The sequence below is a fragment of the Lepidothrix coronata genome, unplaced genomic scaffold (genome assembly GCF_001604755.1).
Source record: "Lepidothrix coronata isolate B3197 unplaced genomic scaffold, Lepidothrix_coronata-1.0 Scaffold35, whole genome shotgun sequence".
Lineage (NCBI taxonomy): Eukaryota > Metazoa > Chordata > Aves > Passeriformes > Pipridae > Lepidothrix > Lepidothrix coronata.
The window spans coordinates 1,773,474-1,790,704 of record NW_016690215.1 but is presented as its reverse complement, the minus strand read 5'-3'; the positions used below and the strand labels follow the sequence as shown (position 1 = coordinate 1,790,704).

At 40.2% G+C, this 17,231-nt stretch overlaps 1 protein-coding gene across 1 annotated transcript in view; it reads right to left on the bottom strand.

Annotated features, from left to right (window-relative positions):
• Positions 1–17,231, bottom strand: part of SHROOM2 (shroom family member 2) — a 122,892-nt gene that overhangs the window by 29,817 nt on the left and 75,844 nt on the right. Inside the window, exons 3-5 of the mRNA XM_017812304.1 lie at positions 16,487–16,618; positions 8,509–11,137; positions 6,466–6,569 (exon numbers count right to left, since the gene is read on the bottom strand). Coding sequence (XP_017667793.1) covers positions 6,466–6,569; positions 8,509–11,052 — 2,648 coding nt within the window. The 5' untranslated portion in view covers positions 11,053–11,137; positions 16,487–16,618. The remainder of the gene's footprint in view (positions 1–6,465; positions 6,570–8,508; positions 11,138–16,486; positions 16,619–17,231) is intronic.

The window sequence follows — 17,231 nt, the reverse complement described above, 5'->3', positions numbered from 1 at the left end:
ACAAGATACCCAGCAGTATGGCTCCTCCTTTGCCCTGGTTTTATGGTTTTATGTTCCCCAAGCATCTCCTACTGGTTCAGTCAGAAAAAGAAAACCTGTCTAGGCAGACCTTTGGCCTGTGTTCTTAAGCATCAACATCCATCAACTTCCATCATGTACCAGTGATTCAATGTTACACTGTCTCAAAGCATGATATTTATTTAACTATCTGTTATTGGTCAGTCACATAGAGCTAGTACTGGAAAGACATAGTGGTTCATGGCAGTGAAACTTATACTATTTACAAGTACTCACAGAAATCTAAGGAAGATGAAAGCTGACAGGGTACTTCTCATATATGAATAAATGCTGTTGGACTTTCTCTCCTCTGTATGCATAGGAAGAACCACAGTAGTATTTTCCCATTTTCAGAATAGAAACTTTGTAAGAGCCCAGATTGTATTGCATCATTGCCAGATGACACATACAATGACATAACTGGAAAAAAAACTGGTCTGAAAGATGCCTTAATAATCCTTATCTCATAATAAAGAAATGTTAAGGACATGGACCTGCTGGAACACATCCAGAGGAGGGCCAGGAACACCTCTCCTATGAAGACAGGATGAGAGAGTTGGGATTGTTCAGCCTGGAGAAGAGAAGGCTCATGGAGACCTTATTGCAGCCTTCCAGTACCTAAAGGGGGCCTACAACAAACGTGGAGAGGGACTTTTTACAAGGGCGTGTAGTCATAGGACAGGGGGTAATGGCTTTAAACTGAGAAAGGAGATATTTAGAATAGATTTTAGGAAGAAATTTTTTACTGTGAGGGTGGTGAGGTACGGGTACAGATTGCCCAGAGAAGCTGTTGATGCCCCATCCCCAGAAGTGTCAAGATCAGGTTGGATAGGCCTTTGGAAGTGGAAGATCTAGTGGAAGATATTCTTGTCCATGGCAGGGGAGTTGGAACTACATTGGTCTTTAAGGTCCCTTCCAACCCAAGCCACTCTCTGATTCTAATGTAAACAAAAAGGGCTTCAGGAGCTCACATACTTGAAGTCTTTATTAATAGCTAAGAGTCTGTGAGCATGGACATTGGCTCTTCTGCACTTCCTTCAGATGACAACAAATAGCTGCACACAACCTGCTGGAAAGGGAAAACTGCCATTTTTAATTTTTTTTTTATTTCCAACTTTATGCAAGAAGACATTTTCACATGCAAATTCATTACTGTTAGCAATTCAGATATCTGAAGCATTACTTCAATCAAACTGGTATGTTCTGGCTACACAAAAAGCATGTTTTCTTCTCCCTTTAACTCAATAACTAACCTTCCTCAAACAAGAGCACTTAAACATTTAAATAGTCCTTATTTTACTAAAACTGATTTAAAAAAGAGAACACATCACTTTAAAAGCTCTTGAATAAAATGAACATAGAAATTGACAGTACACTGCACATTAGCTAAAAAAAATTATGCATTTTTATAATTTATTTTCTACAAAATAGTACTTGTTAGGTCATTCCATACTTAACAAGCTGATATTTATTTGCTCTAGAAGAATTAATGTGAAAAATTACATCAGTTGTAGGTGAAGTGTAGAGAATTTAGACTTTTTTTGCAATATAAAATATTGAAGGTTGTTAACAAATGCATGAAATGTTTGCCAAAGTAATTTTTTCACTGATTTCTAAAGAAGCAGTTGCACAAGATCATACTATTTCTTCCTCATGAGGAAAAGGGAAGAGGGTGAAAACATTTTCCTTACATAGTTCTGGCAATGTCTTTGTAAGTCCTGCAATGACTGAGACATATTTGCCTAGCAATGTTCATTCCAGAAGAACTTCTCAATTTGACCGTAACAACGTATATAAAGTAAATGACATAAATGAGTAAAGTAACCTCATGAAGTTCAACAAGGCCAAGTGCCAGGTTGTGCACCTGAGTCAGGGCAATCCCAAGCACAAGTATGAGTTGAGAATGGATCAAGACTAGCCCTGGAGAGGTAGACTTGGGGGTGTTTGTGGATGAAAAGCTCAATAATGGCTCTGCAATGTGCACTCCCAGCCCAGGAAGCCAAACGTGCCCTGGGCTGCATCACCAGCAGCGTGGCCAGCAGGGTAAGGGAGGGGATTCTTCCCATCTACTCTGCTTTTGTGAAAATCTATCCTGATTTCTGCATCCAGCTCTAGGGTCCTCAATGGAAAAAAGACATGGTCCCGTTGGAATGAGTCCAGAGGAGGGCCACTAAGTTGATCAGAGGGCTGGAACACCTTTCCATTGAGGACAGGCTCAGAGAGCTGGGACTGTTCAGCCTGGAAAAGAGAAGGCTCAGGAGGACCTTACAGCAACCTTCTGCTACGTAAAGGGGGCTACAAGAAAACTGGAGAGAGACTTTTCACAAGGCTATGTAGAGATAGGACAAGGGGGTATAGCCTTAAGCTGAAGGAGGGCAGGTTTAGATTAGAAATTAGAAAGAAATTCTGTACTGTGAGAGTGGTGAGACACTGGAGCAGGTTATCCGGAGAGGCTGCAGGTGTCAAAGACCAGGCTGGATGGGGCTCTGAGTACCCTGGACTAGTGGAAGGTCCCCTGCCCATGGCAGGAAGGGTTGGAACTAGATGATCTCTAAGGTCCCTTCCAACCTGAACCATTCTAGGATTCTATAATTCTAAATAAAGAAGACAAGTTTAAAATAGCTGTGTAACAGAATGCCTGCAAGCAGAGTTCTGATTAACTATTTAAGCAAATGGTCTTTTTGCTACATATAAAAACCCCAACCCTTCAAGTCTTGCATTTCAGTAGCTAAGTTCCCAGTTAAGCTGATACTAACACTGTACATTGGTACTATATTAATTTGACACTACAGTGGAAAAAACAAAAACAACCAACCAAAATACAGAATTTAAAGCTATTGGAGTTATGAAAAACTGTGTAGTTCCTAAGAATATTTCCAATCTCTAATTTATTTTCAAATGTCTATTTTACACCATCTATCATTGTAAACATGAGAAACTAATTTGTCTAAGTGTGTATTGTGGATTGTTGGGCAGTTTTTCCCCACTGCTAATTAGTCCTCATAGATCTGTAGCCCTGACCCCTACAATGGTAACAAACGAGAAAAAACTAAGAGAAATAACTATCAAAACACGCATGTATATTTTATGTGGGTGTATATACATACACACAAACATCCATATATGCATGATATATATAAACACAACATAAATGGACTATTAGCCATTTGTAAATTCTTTTCCATTTGACTCGATTCAGAAGACATAAGATCATTCATGCTCCTGTGTTGCTGAAGGTCCTCTTTCTTCCTTTCACAATAATTTGCTGCTGCACCACCTGGTAAGCATGAAGCCTAGATATTCACCAGGTCTTGAAAACTCAGTTTCCTTATGAAGAGCCTAATAAAGAACTTGGGAATCTCTCCATAGGCTCCTGTTTCTGGCTTGTCAAAGATTTTCCTAGAATATTACACTTGGACATTTAGGTCAACTTAGGCATTAAGAATTTATTTTGCTTTGGTTTTGCAGGGTAAAGGCTGTTCCTCTGCCTTCAAGAACTCAACTCAAACAGGAGTAACTACTAAGGTATGAAAGAACTGAAAGAAACATTTTGCAGTGTTTAATTAGAGTTGAGTCATGCCATGGTCCTACATTTGACATGCACACGCTCTTGGACTTGACACCTATTAAATGCTGAAATACTTTCTGTGACCTGTGATCTCATATATCCTTTTTCACTTTTTGAAATTATGTAACTTTAACAGACATCACAGGGACAAATTAATAGAGGTAGAAGTCAAATGTTCTTAGAAGCTAAACAAAAGCAACTACTGTAAACATCTCTAGTCACAGATGGCAATCTTAAGAATTAGATCATAAAGCACGATTCTTTTGATGCAGAATGACTTTTACATGTGCATGTCATACTGCTGGAAGCCAGAGGCTACTGGTCAGAGCACACATTTTCGTCTTTTCCTTTTGAATGTCTGTGTCACTTAAAAAATTGTGAAGACTTCTATAACCAGTAAAAGTCATTTTACAAATGCAGAAAGAGAGATATGTTTAAAGAAGCACAGACTTTACATCTGTAAAAAGGTAAGCTTTTCTAACTAATTTGAAATAGAAAGAGTAGCATCATTAAAAGTAAAAAAGCACTAATTTTTGTTTTACAGATCAGCAGAATAGTATAATGCTTTTAAGCCATCCTAAAGTTAAGAACATACAGAGAATCACATCAAACCTCAGTATAAAAATACTCATCTCATGTTAGATGACTGATGGTATCCCTGCAAGTTCATAACAAGAGTGTTTTGGGTTTTGCATAGGAGATGATAATGGCTGCTGTGGACCAGTACTTCCTCTTCCTATAAAAATAATACCCTAAACTATTAAATACTGTAGTTCAGAAGAACATGTTGCAGCTCTTCTAAAAAGGGAGATGAAACAACCTAAATCCACTGGAAAGCACTCAATAACCTCAGAGAGGAAAAACAGAGCTCAAAGATGAGGGAGGTTCACAAATAATCTTCATCAACTCAACCCCTGCACATCTAACCCCCACAAATGCTGAAGGGCCGCTCCCATGTCCAGCGTGGTCACACTGGTTTTGGTAGTACAAAGGCAACCATAGCACACAGGCCTCAGTAGCACAAAGTAACAGCTGCCAGCAATTTATTCCAAACCCAGACTTTAAAGGAAAATATTAAATATGACTACAGAGAAGACCTTAGGCTTGGTTACTACTCAAGTTCTAGAATATACCATGAATTAGACAGATTTTCTAGCCATTTGCAGATTGCTAGCTTCTAAAAATAGAAAACTAAATGCCTTTAGGGCAGCTCAAAAATCATAAAATCAATTCACGTCATCCTGAGTCTGATTCCTTCTGAGCACAAGAATGCCTTGTTAAAAAAGGAACACAGGGAAATGTATATTCTTTCCTATAGGGCAGCCATTTATCATCACACGGTGGTAGTTCACAACATGGGAATTAAATGCCCAAATGAGGGATTCTATTTTGTTGGCTTTTTGAAGACAGAAGGCATATCAACCCTCTGCATATCAGTGTTGAGGGAAAGACTGTGAGAGAGACCATTTTACAAAACCTCCTCTACTGCGGTAAAATGGTCAAATACTACATCTGAAACTGTATGTCAAAATACAATTTAAAAAAAAAAAAAAGTTGTTGCACCTGGTGCCCAGTCATGTGATTTTCATGGATTCTGTGATCATAAAGCAAAAATTGTGCTGCACAAACACTGCTAAAATGCTGGCGTAGGAGTATTATTCGCATGCTTTTGTGACTCGGCTTCAGCACCGGTGGAGGGAAATCATTTTACTTGTCAAGAGATGCTGCCTGCCTACAGCAGCTTGTCTGCTCCCGGCTGGTTGTGCTGCCACCTCCCCCTCCCTCCAGCCCATCACCCTCCACACGCGTGCGCACACATTCACACCCTCCTGGGCTATTCATTTTGAAATCACTATGGTAAGTACAAAGGGCTACAAAAAAATTAGAAAAACTAGCAGATGGTCTCTTCGTCTGAGCCACAAGCAATGCAAAATTCAATCGTATAAACCCACAAATAAATACTAATTTTTTTTACAAGATTTTACAGTCACGATTACAGTTTGTGTTTGCTACAGTTCATAATTTCCTCTCCCCTTGAGAGATTAATGCCACTTCCAGAACCAAGGCAAGCCCACAGAAGTTCTTTTTCCTATACTTGTGTTCTTTCTGTTACAAAACTCGGAGCTGTCAGAGCTGGTGACAGCAGTGTGTGCACAACCTCAGCTCAGCTGCCACACGCCACTTCAGCAGCCGCAGTATCAGCGATTGCTGAAATCACTGCTTACACCACAAAGGGCCAGGAGGGGGGCAACCCCCTACACGGTAGTCATTTAAAGGATTTTAACTACATTGTACATACAGCTCCTACATTTGAAAAGGGTCTGAAAACACTGTACAGTTTTAATTAAAGACAAAGTAACAGAGAAAATTGGAGCCGATCAAATGTGAAAACAAATTTTAGTGGCTTCTATTCATGTACTGTATTTTGTAAAGGCACAAGAAAAGTCCAGCTTACAGCACTACTGTGTTACAGTACCATGCTGTCTTTGCCAAGGATAATACAGGAAAATTCTTTTAGGAAACCTCAAGCCATTCCCCGCAAAACCTGTAACTATTCTTTCATGCACACAAATAAGAATCATCTACCTCTGAACAAACTGTAATATGCTCAGCACTCGACAATTTCTTCAAGCTCACACTACAGTCCCCAGAAATTTGGTCCCAACGTTAATTCTATCATGCACATTGAAGTATGTGGGGAGAAGGAGTGAAACAAGGGGAAAAGGCATTGTAGAAACTCTGAAATCATCACAGCAAAACTTCCAGTTCGGGCCAGGAAAAGATCAGATCAGAGCTGTCAAAAATACATCTTTTAAAGACAGAAATTAAGAAATACTCACCTTACAGTGCAGTTCCTTTCATCCAGTTTGTTGACTTTAGAGAAAATACACTCCCCATCTTCCTTTAAATCCTCTGCTTGCCTCCTTAGTTCAACTGAAACTTCCTAGAAGTGGTTTATAGTACAAGTAAGAGACCAAGTCATCGTGTTTCAGACTCTTGAAAAATCTATGATTATGGAACCTCTTATTTGTGGGTTTGCTCTGTTTGAATATACATGAAGTCAACAGCACAGCATGTTTGAAGCTTGTTTGGTTTTAAGCAGTTCAGTATGCTCTGTGACCTCTTGCACAGCACTCCCAACCTGGCTGTGCTCAGGTTACTGCTCTGCTGATCTACAGAAGAGCTGAACATTTATATAAATTTTTGCAACTTCCATTTGGCAAAGACAAAAAAATAAAAACAAAGAGGGAAAGAAGTTACAGAAGAGCTGCTCACATTTTAGAAGATGCAAGTACGCACCAGCTTTTGGATCCCCGTGCGTGTACTTTAGTTTCTCAGTAAAACACACAACATTGCTGTTCCAGAATGTTATTATCTCACTATCTTCAAACAACCCCACCCAAAGCATAGCTTTGCATTACAAACACTGAACCTACAGGAAATTTAACTGCGCATTAGCAATGGAATAATCTGAATCATATATGCAAAACAACATCTTTATTTACTTCAGTCTGTTGTAAGTATCTTCAATGCACTTACCACCATATTTTCCAGGTGCCTAAACAGGTGTCTGCTTTTTGCCCCAGGAGGCCTATACTGAACTTAAAGGCACTGACTAATAAACCAGAAATGCATACAAGGAATAGATGATATGATTTTTCTGCTGGGTAGGCAATTATTTAATAATTTAGTGAATTTAATTTTCAAAATAACTTCCAGGTGAATATTTTCAGTGGTTGGAATCTCTACCCTAATAAATTATCTGCATAATTAAGTCTGCACATAGAGTTCAAAAATAACTTTAGTAAAAATTAAAGACACAAAAAACTTACAGAAAGACAGCTCACAACTTTTAGAGATCAACATTTTTGTTTCTTCTTGAGGTATTCTCATTCTACTCCATGTCTACACGCACACACACACACAGGTGATGTGTGTATGCATGCAATGTTTTTAGCAACAGGGGAAAAATGAGGAAAAAATAATATACACAACTGCATTGCTTCTAGTCTTTTCGTGCATAAGGCAAAGTTCAACACAAGTCGAACACACTCTGACTTCTTAGAGGTATCAGACAATCTTGTAGCAGCTTGAACAACATCTTTTAACAGAGAACTAAAGAAACTTGGTTTCTCTGTTTACTTGCAGTGCCACCTGCCAACCATTCCCTGGCCTGCTCAGTTAAAAATTAACTTAATATTTACTTGCAAGTTGAACAGACATTTGGCAACTCTCTAAGGAATAAATGTATACATCTTAAATCAAGCAAACTGACATAAAACAAAACACTAAGAAGTTTGATTTGTTGCTGTAGTGTAGTTTTACCATTAACAGGCATATTTATAATCTTTAAACTTTATTAGACAGACGTTTTATCCTATGTAGCTTTTGCAGTAAGCAAATTTAGAAGAGGAAATCCATGGAAACTATTAGACCATTAACATAATTGGACAAAAGTACATATTATTTCCCTTTGCAACATTTTTCTTCATAGTTTCAGAGAACTGAAAACCTTAAAATGGGGAAGTCAGCTACACCAACGAAAAAATAACTATGGGTGAAGATTGCTTTGATCCTCCTACATCTCTACTGTAAAAAAAAGGATATTATCGAATCAACCACATTGTTTTCTTCCTTCTGGCTACAACATACAAGAAATTACTTGATCCAATTGCTCTTGTGCAGTAAAATATTTGATCTTCCTCATTTTACCTATGAGAGCTACCCATAAAATTTATTCCTTTACTGACCAAAGGCAAACCCCATATTACATTGTATTCCTAAACTGGAAATTTTCATAAAAATTCTCTTCCCCCCTCTACTCCTCTCCTATCCCCCACCGTTTTAGGCAATTTAAAGGATAATGCAAAAGACACTTGTACCTGTTTGTAGAAATCAGTGGAAGGGGATGATCTAGACCTCTCATGGGTGTATTGGGATTTCCCATGTTGTTCATGGCCTGCATCAAGGATGTTATCAGCTGAATGGTACCTTCCTGAGTTCCTTGGTTCTATTGGCTTCCGCTGCTCCTTCCATGATGCCTCATACTCTGCAAAGGTTCCCAGGCGCTGTGGCTGTGCAGATTTCACAATCCTATCAGCAGCCTTATGGCTGCTGCTGTGGTGAATGCTATCTTTTGAAGCATGAGCAGTTTCAAGTCCAGCAGAGGCCACCTGACCCCTTCTCTCATACCACAACTCCTCTCCCTCTTGTCCACCACGAGTTTTCCTCTCAGGCTGTCCCTCTGCTAGACCATGGGGAACAAGTTTCTGTGATGATTTTCTAAATGCAGGTTTACTTGTTTCTTCAAAAAATTTCCACCTGTCTGCAAATGAGCCCAGGGCTTCTTCTGGTATATCTGGACGACAATGAGCATGGCACTCATCCTCTGACATCCCCACCTCATTCATCTTCTCTGGTTCAGAGTAGGACTTCAGCTTTTGCTCTGTTGTGAACCTCTTCCTGGCTCCAATGCGAGAAACATGATGAGTGCCACTCCCTGAAGGGTTCGGTTTAGCTTGTGTAGCCTCGAAGAATCCAGACACATCTTCAGAAACCAAAGCCAATAACGAAGAGTTGTGACTACCAGTTTTCCGCTCAGGTGACCGGGGGAGATATTCAGCAGGGCTGGGCTCCAAGTCCCGACGTTTGAAGGATGTCGCCCTCAGAACCCTGGCCTGAGCTTCCTTAAGGTGATCTTTGTAGGTGCTGGTAAAGTTTGTGTCTGGGGAGGTGGTGACATTCCCTGCTGAATCTGGTTCCCAGGTCTCATTGCACTCCTCCGCTTCAGATGACCCTACTAATGTAGCAGTACTTCTACTTTTCTGCAGCTTTGCTCTTCTCATTTGGATCTCATTTCTCAGGGTTGTTGCAAAACGATCACTCCTTCGTGCCTGTTTAGACAAGTGAGTGTCAAATGGAGCCTGTCGTTCTGTTACCAGCTCTGGGTTGTTGTCAGACTGCTTTTTCCCTTCCTGAGCTAAAGAGTGCAACATTGGGGTCTTCTGAGGAGAAATCTTGCTACTCTCATCTTTACCCCACCTAAAATCTTTCTGAGCAGATCTGTTTTCACTGGTAAAGACACAACTCTTTACATACTCCTGCTGACCATGCCTAGTTTCACTTTCCTCAAAGCTGCTCTCACAGTTTTTCTTTTGTCCAGACTTTTCAGTATGATTGGGTTTTTTAGCTTCTTCTATTACATCCCGCTCTCTGTCCATTGGGTAATGACTACTGTTCTCACACCTTTTCAGTGAAGATTCAATAGATTGTTGAGGTAGATAGTATTTTGGGGTTTGGGCCATTGTGATAACTGCAGGATTTTCATGAGGTCCAAGCGATACATCAGTTCCCACTGCAGGTTTCCAGCTGTCATCCTTGAGTTGTACTGGCTTTGAGCTTCCCTGAGCAGGATGTTTTGCTGTCACACAATAATATCGATTCTGTCCAGTGTTGTCCACCTTCTGTTCAGCAGCACTATTCAAAGAGGCAGTGTTGAGCAGGCTGGCTTGGTTTGGACTGTAGCCATGAAAATGATCTGTAGATAACTCCTGAACGCCACTGTAAGACAGATAATGTTGCTGATCTTTAGGTGCAGCTAAGGTTCTTGCACTGTGATAAAAACTGCTTTCATCGCTGTACTGGTGCTGGTGGTGGTAAGTGTAAGCAGGCTGTGCAAACCGAACGTCGGTGCTGGACAAGGATGACTGCAGTCTGTTCACAGGTCCTGCATTACTACTGTACCTTTCACCAGTTGAAGAAAAAGCATGTTCTGAACTGAGATCAGATTTATAATTTGAGCTGCTGATCCTCCTGTCACATGCTCTGGAGAGCCGCCGCTGCTGCTCCACAGTTTCCAAGCTCCAGTCATTCCTGGGCTGAGATCGGTTCAGGGCTGTAAAGTGCTGCGTGCTGGCACCCTCTGAGTACACAGGGCCATGGGCTTTCTCATGGCCTTTGATAGCAGCAAAGCTGTCACTACGAAGAGGTGGGGGTGGGGGAGGAGGAGATGAAGACTTCTTCTTATCAGGAACATACCAGACAGGTCCAAAACTGGATCTTCCAGAGCTAGTGAGCTTGCTATCTGGGTGTTCCTCTATTCTAGGACTTTTGTTGTTCTCATATTGAATGGGAGCTGGCAAATACCCAGGTTTGTCCTCTATTCCACTGCTGTCATTCAAAAACTGGCCAGACTTGCTTCCATGCTTAGCAGTCTCCCAGTGGCCCACTTTGTATAGCATGTTCTCTGTCGAAGAAGTGTCTGCATTGGACAGAGTGTGGTCAGGGGTGCTAGAACTCGTGGAGAAAGACCCATAGGCTGAATCCCGCTTACTCTGGCTCCCTAGATGATCAATGCTACTATTAGACCTTGCAGAAGAAAGTCTTCCATACTGGGCTACTTGTGGAGTGTGGTCCCAGCTGTCCATACTTCCCAAAGAGCTGAATTGGTCAGAAGTGCGATATAGACTTGACTGATCCCACGAGTTTGACAGGTCATGAGAAGAACAACTACTGTAGGAAATGAAAAAAGCATCAAAATAAATAAACCAGTCAAAAAATGTCACAAATATATAGCTATCTATTTTAATAACATTGGTTAAGATCCATCTGCACAGGAGTTAAGGACAAACAATCTAATAAAACTGAAAGTTTGAACAAAAAGTCAGAACTTCAACTTTATACTTTGTCACTGATTCAAAGCTTGAAACCTTAGTAACTAACTCAACTTCCCTATGTAAGTTCACTAGTAAGTAATACGCATTTATCTTCTTGAAGGTTTCCCTCTCCCTCTGCAACATGCTGATTTTGCTGACTTTGCTTTTAGAAAAGTATAGTTAGAGCTCCATTAGCTCCCTCTTTCCCAGGACAAACACCAACTTATTTTCCAGCTTATTTTCCAGGCACTCCGATTCTTCCAGCTATTAACGTACTTCTGTCTTCATCTCTGTAAATGTCACTCTAAATGTCTTCAGCCCATAAAGTTATTCCCTTGTTATAAAGTTATTCCCATAAAGTTAAATCCAAATCTGCCTGTTCATTTGATATGCTAACTTTTAAGCAGAGGTTCACTAAATACATTTGTCTCAACCACCACCACTCCAGCTGTGAGCCTGCACATGCACCTTATCAGTGTGGTTTCAAACCAGTCTCAGGTGGACACTCTTACAACAATGTCATTCAATTCCACCCAATTCCACAACACAGACAGGAAAACTTCAGGAGAAGATGCTAGAGCAACATAAGCTCTGCATGGCCAACCTTATACTTCTGACCTTCCTTCAAGAACCCTTACTGCCACCAGTTTCTCCCTGCCACTCTTTCATCTATAGAAACATCATCTTTGACACTGTACTTTCTCTGGGTCTTTTACCAAGGACACTATTCCAAAATCTTGCTGCTTCTCATACTTTCCTACCCAATGAGTTTTCCATTTTCTTTCATTTCTTTTCTCTCTCACAGGATCCATCTCCCATCAACCCAACACACTGATGCTGAGACAACCGTCTTCCCAATTATTCTCATCACATCTCCCTGTTTGAACTTCAGTGGCAGCTCCTCCTGCTTTTATGTACCAAATTCAAATTCTCGCCCTTGCATGCAAAGCCCTTGGTTGAAATTCCCAGAATTATTCTACTTCCCTACAGCTGTAATTACATGAAGCATCCACCAAATTCTGTGCAGTAGAGGCCTGTGAAAGCTAGCAATGAAATTAGATTAGTCCACATAAAAAATACAAAGAGTTATATAGATATTTTCTTCTGTCAAAAATATTGCAAAGGTCAACTCAACAGTTCTTTGGAATTCAGTACTAACAGGAGAATTGCTTTCCCCCTCTATCACTACAGCCTTTTAAATTTCTTTTAATATAATGTGGTCAAACCCAATGTTTATGAAATAAGAGAAGATATACTTTATGCTTATATTCTAAAAGCACTTTATTAACAAAATACACTGGCATTGGCCTCCTCTTGCGGGGTTTTTTGTTTTTTCATTAATTTATTTTCAGCATTTAAAACATCTAGCTGAATCCCTAAAAAGGTCTTAAATGTCATCTTAGGTTGATACAGTGTTTCATGCAAAAAGTATCTTGGTCATTACTAGGATTTCCTTTGCCAATGAATAATGCAAGCCAGATATTACTAAGAATTGTCGATATTTTTCCACCCTCTTCAGCACTAAGGAGATTATAGAACTGTTAAGGTTGAAAAAGACCCTTAGGATCATAAAATACAATCAGGTACTTGGCATTGATTAAATAAAGATAACACTTGTGCAGGAAAGACTCAATTTACAAATTACGGGTCTCATGTAAATCTGCTGGTATCACATGTGCAGCAGAGATCATCAGCATAATGAATGTACCTGCCTGCAGGTCAAAGCCCTGCTAGAAAATGCCTAATGGAAATCCAGCAGATGCAACAAATACTTTAAAGGAAGGACAGGCAGATTTCTGATGGCATGTTACTGCAAAGCATGGCCTCCTGCAGGGCAATCCTCCTATGAACCCTGACATGGAAGTCAAAAAGCCAGTTCTCTGCCTGAGCCTGGCATCCCAAGATACCCTTCTCTCAACAGCTTTTTTAGAGTGGATTCACAAGAGCATTGTGGATTCACACTGCTGGTCGAAGTTTGGCAAGTGAAATCCAGAAATAATCTACAAACACCATCCTTGGCCTCTTTGGCCAATAAGCACCCCTCCCAACCCAGGGCATGAGTTTCTGCTTCTGGGTCCTTACAGCAATAACAACATCTCAGTAAATCAGACCACATTCAACTGCATGGGATTACAAATCAGATGTACCTGACCCCAACTGCCCCAAAACCTTCTCAAAGCATACTTGCCTCACAGACACACCAGTAAGGCAAGAACGAAGTAAAATAGGTTGTTGGCTGCAACTGCACAGCCAAGGGCACCGAAAAAACCAAAGCCTGTAGGGTCCTCTATTACAGTATATCCTACTGGAAGAAAATGCAGAGTTTAAACTTTCAACAACTTAAGAGAGTTCATAGACACACCTTCCAGAAAAATACACTTGGCCTTAGTTTAGGATGGGCCTGTTTAGTCTTAGTTTAGTCTGTGTCCCTGTCATTAAGGTATGACCTCTGTGAAAAAGACAAAAGACTCACAGAGGGAAATGAAGACACCAAAAGCGTTAAAGTTTTATCTCTCTAGCCTTGCATGAGAGGCACCTAGACCTAGCCTAGTGCTCCCAAGATAGCTTAGTTTTTGAATTAAAGTCACATGATAAAAAAACCCCACACATAATGCTGGATGTGGAGGGCTGGGCTCCAGAACTACCCTCTCTCCTTTATACAGGCTGCTCTGGTTTGTCTGCCTTCCTCTAACTTTACACACCGTCTCCAAGGTTCAAATTCATCAGGCTGCCAAAAAAATCCAAACCACCAAAACCAACCAATCAACAACAAAAAAACCCCAACCCTAAACCAAATCAAATTGCCTACTTAAATCTCACACCTAGCTAGATAGTGAGGACAAACTTCAGGGGGCTGTTTTGGCCAGCTGTGCCCTACTCCATCAACACAAAAAATCCAGGTATATCCTGCTTGGAAGAGAGTGAAAGCGTCTCTCCCCCTAAATGAACTCTCCATGTTTTACAATTGATTTAGTGAATTTTCACACTCACAGAGAAAACGTAGGCAGGTACATTCAGAGGAGATTTTAGGCTGTGAATACCAGTCTCAGAGGCTTAGCTCAAGGAAGGACACAAAATTCCAGAAACAGCCCAGGGGTGGGATGCTTGGGCTAGAAATATTCCCTCCTCGGGCTATTTCCATTATCTCCTTGCATACTGATGCTTTCAGCTACTGATTGCTGTGCCTCCTGATCAGCTCTGTGCTTTTCTGTTTTGTGAATTGTACTTTGAAAGTGGGAATCCCTGATGCTGCTCGCCTCTTTCTGCAGATCAGCAAGCCCAAACCACCCCACCTTTGCAAGTCTGATCCTCAAAATACCCAATTCCTTGGGCTGCCACTCTAGGAGTGCTGGGCCCCCCTCAAGCAGCCGCAGTCTGAAACCAGCTCTGCCACTGAAACTGTCTTGGACAACAGACACCAGGGCTGACAAATCTCCCAAATACATCACCTTTCAAGTGGGCAGCACAGGCAGCCAAGGGGTTCAGGATAGCAGTGACCTGGGAACCCTGCTATTATACTGTGCTAAAGCCACTAAATCTTTGGTCAGCATCTGAGAAAAAATGAGAAAGAATTTGCCCTTTTTATTAATATTCATATCTACCAGCAATTGCTGCTATTTCTGATATGTGAGGGGAGAGGATTGCTCTATTCCTACCCCCCTCTCTTCCTTTACACACACAATTTCCTGACCAAACCTTATTTCAAACTGGCCTTGAACCAATATTTTTTTTCTTTTCCAAGTACTGGGGCACATCCGGCTCCTATCAAGTCACACCTTGAGACACGTGTCTTGTAGTATTTTACTTTCACAAGGACAACCACCAGGAAGAGCAGGAAGAATATACTGATTTACAGCTCAGTTAGAAGACTCATTAATAGTAGCTATAGCTATAGCATTGCAATGAGGAACACAACAGAAGTTTTTAGAAGTTTCTGAATTTTGTTTCTATGTACAAAGACTTCTACTGTCTTCAAATCTATAAATCTAAATCAACCCATCTACATGATATTTAAATACAAACTTTAAATCAGTGTAAGCCAGCAGCAACTATAATCAAGGATTTGCTAAAACTTCTGCTAATAAAGTATTACAAAAAACATTTAAAAACATTTCTGCCTAATGTTAACATTGATACTTTTTTCAGGGGCAGACAGTAAGTGATTTTAAAAATAGTAAGAAGCTTCCAAAGAAAACAATGTAAAAACAACTGTAAAAATGTAAATAATGTTCTTTTATTTTGACCACCACAATAAATTAGCATCAAGAAGTAATGACGGAGAATGTACAGCAGTCAACACAGAAAACAGAAGTCTACTTCCCAAACTGGGATTGTAAACCAGGCTCATTTTCTTTAATGCTCGATGTAACTATGTCGCAATGGGAACCGAGAAGAAAAAAGTAACAAAAAAATCCCAACAAAAAACCAACAAAATAAAAACCCCACAACACCCCCCCCCAACCAACAACCAAAAAAATCCTTGTGAAATGCTAAAGAATGTCATCTATGAGCAGGAAATAAACAAGAACCTGTAACCAGGAATAAACAGCCATGACCTAAAGGTTTATAGTTTCACAGCTCAAACTGCATGGGTGCTAGCCTTTCTCCCTTAGTGTTGAATGAGACCTAACAAATATTAAGGTGCTTTAAACAGGGACTGAAAATCATTGGTCTTACTACCTGTCTACACAAGCAAGATCACAGGTGTAGGGAAGATCAGATTACAGAAAGACAGTTAAACTAATAAACCCAATAATATCTTAAAGTCCAACAATAAAAGATTCCACACCGTCCCTTTAGAAAAAGCCCTTTTAATTGTCTGAAACAGTATTTTTCAATTTCTTCTCCCTTTCCTCTTTCACTTTATGAATTTTAATTTTGATAGTTTCTTTGCTTTAGGATTTTACCAGTAGACACTGAAAGGAAATGCAGAACAAGAAACAGAACGTTTTGATTGCCCTTAAAGATAATTTCTTACCTTTCAATCATATGCACGTATCACATACTGATTCTGAAATCCACTCATCCATACATCAAACTTCCCAAACTCCCCCTTTAAGCACTAAAAGCACAGGCAATACTAAAGAAGTACAATAGAACAATGCTGCATTTGTTGTTTTAAAAAAACCCCACTCAACGACATGACAAACATTACTACTGTGTCATTGTTAGAGCTTAATGTGTGTTACTTTAGGCAGAGACTCACCTTGCATGATAGTGGGAGTGCCAGGCGGCGCAGGCATTAGACGAGGAAAGGTGTGACGTGGCTGTCTCAGGTTGACTTTCCGTAAATTTGGTTGCGTGCCAGGAGTGTGGCCTGCAGGCTAGGTCATTTCTCCTGAAAACAAGAGAGGTAGAGTGTACTAGTCTAACGCAAACAGTTCAATAAGGTGATATGCAGCAAAAAATCTACCAGGCTGGTAGTAAAAGATTTCACAGATAGGGCAGAAGCATAATGACTTTAAACGACAGCAAAACTTTCTGCATGCCAGTTTGAAAAGACATCGCCATTTATTTAAAATGCTTGAGATGCACTGAAATGCCAATACTCTCCAAGGTCTGTGCTTGGGTAATTTCTTTGGTGAGCTTTTTTTATTCCCTTTTTTTTGGTTTGTTTGCTTTTAATTTTTTTTTTTTTTTTATTAGAGGTGGGGTGGGTGGGTGTTTTTCACAAAGTACAGAGACAGATAAATAAATTTTAAAGTACTTGACACATATCCAGAGCTTTAATAGTTAAAGCTAATACTGAGACTTAGGACTTGTTTACAACTTGACAACAGTAGGACTTTGGTAAGGTTTTACTGTAGGTAGGTGTATATGGGAAAAGCTGGGAAGAAAAGAGTTAATGACAGGAAGGATTAAAGCCATCTACATTGTTTCATACAAGTTAGTAATAGTGATATAACTAATCATTTTAACTCCAGCCAAGTTCTGCTTCAGCTCTTGAAATG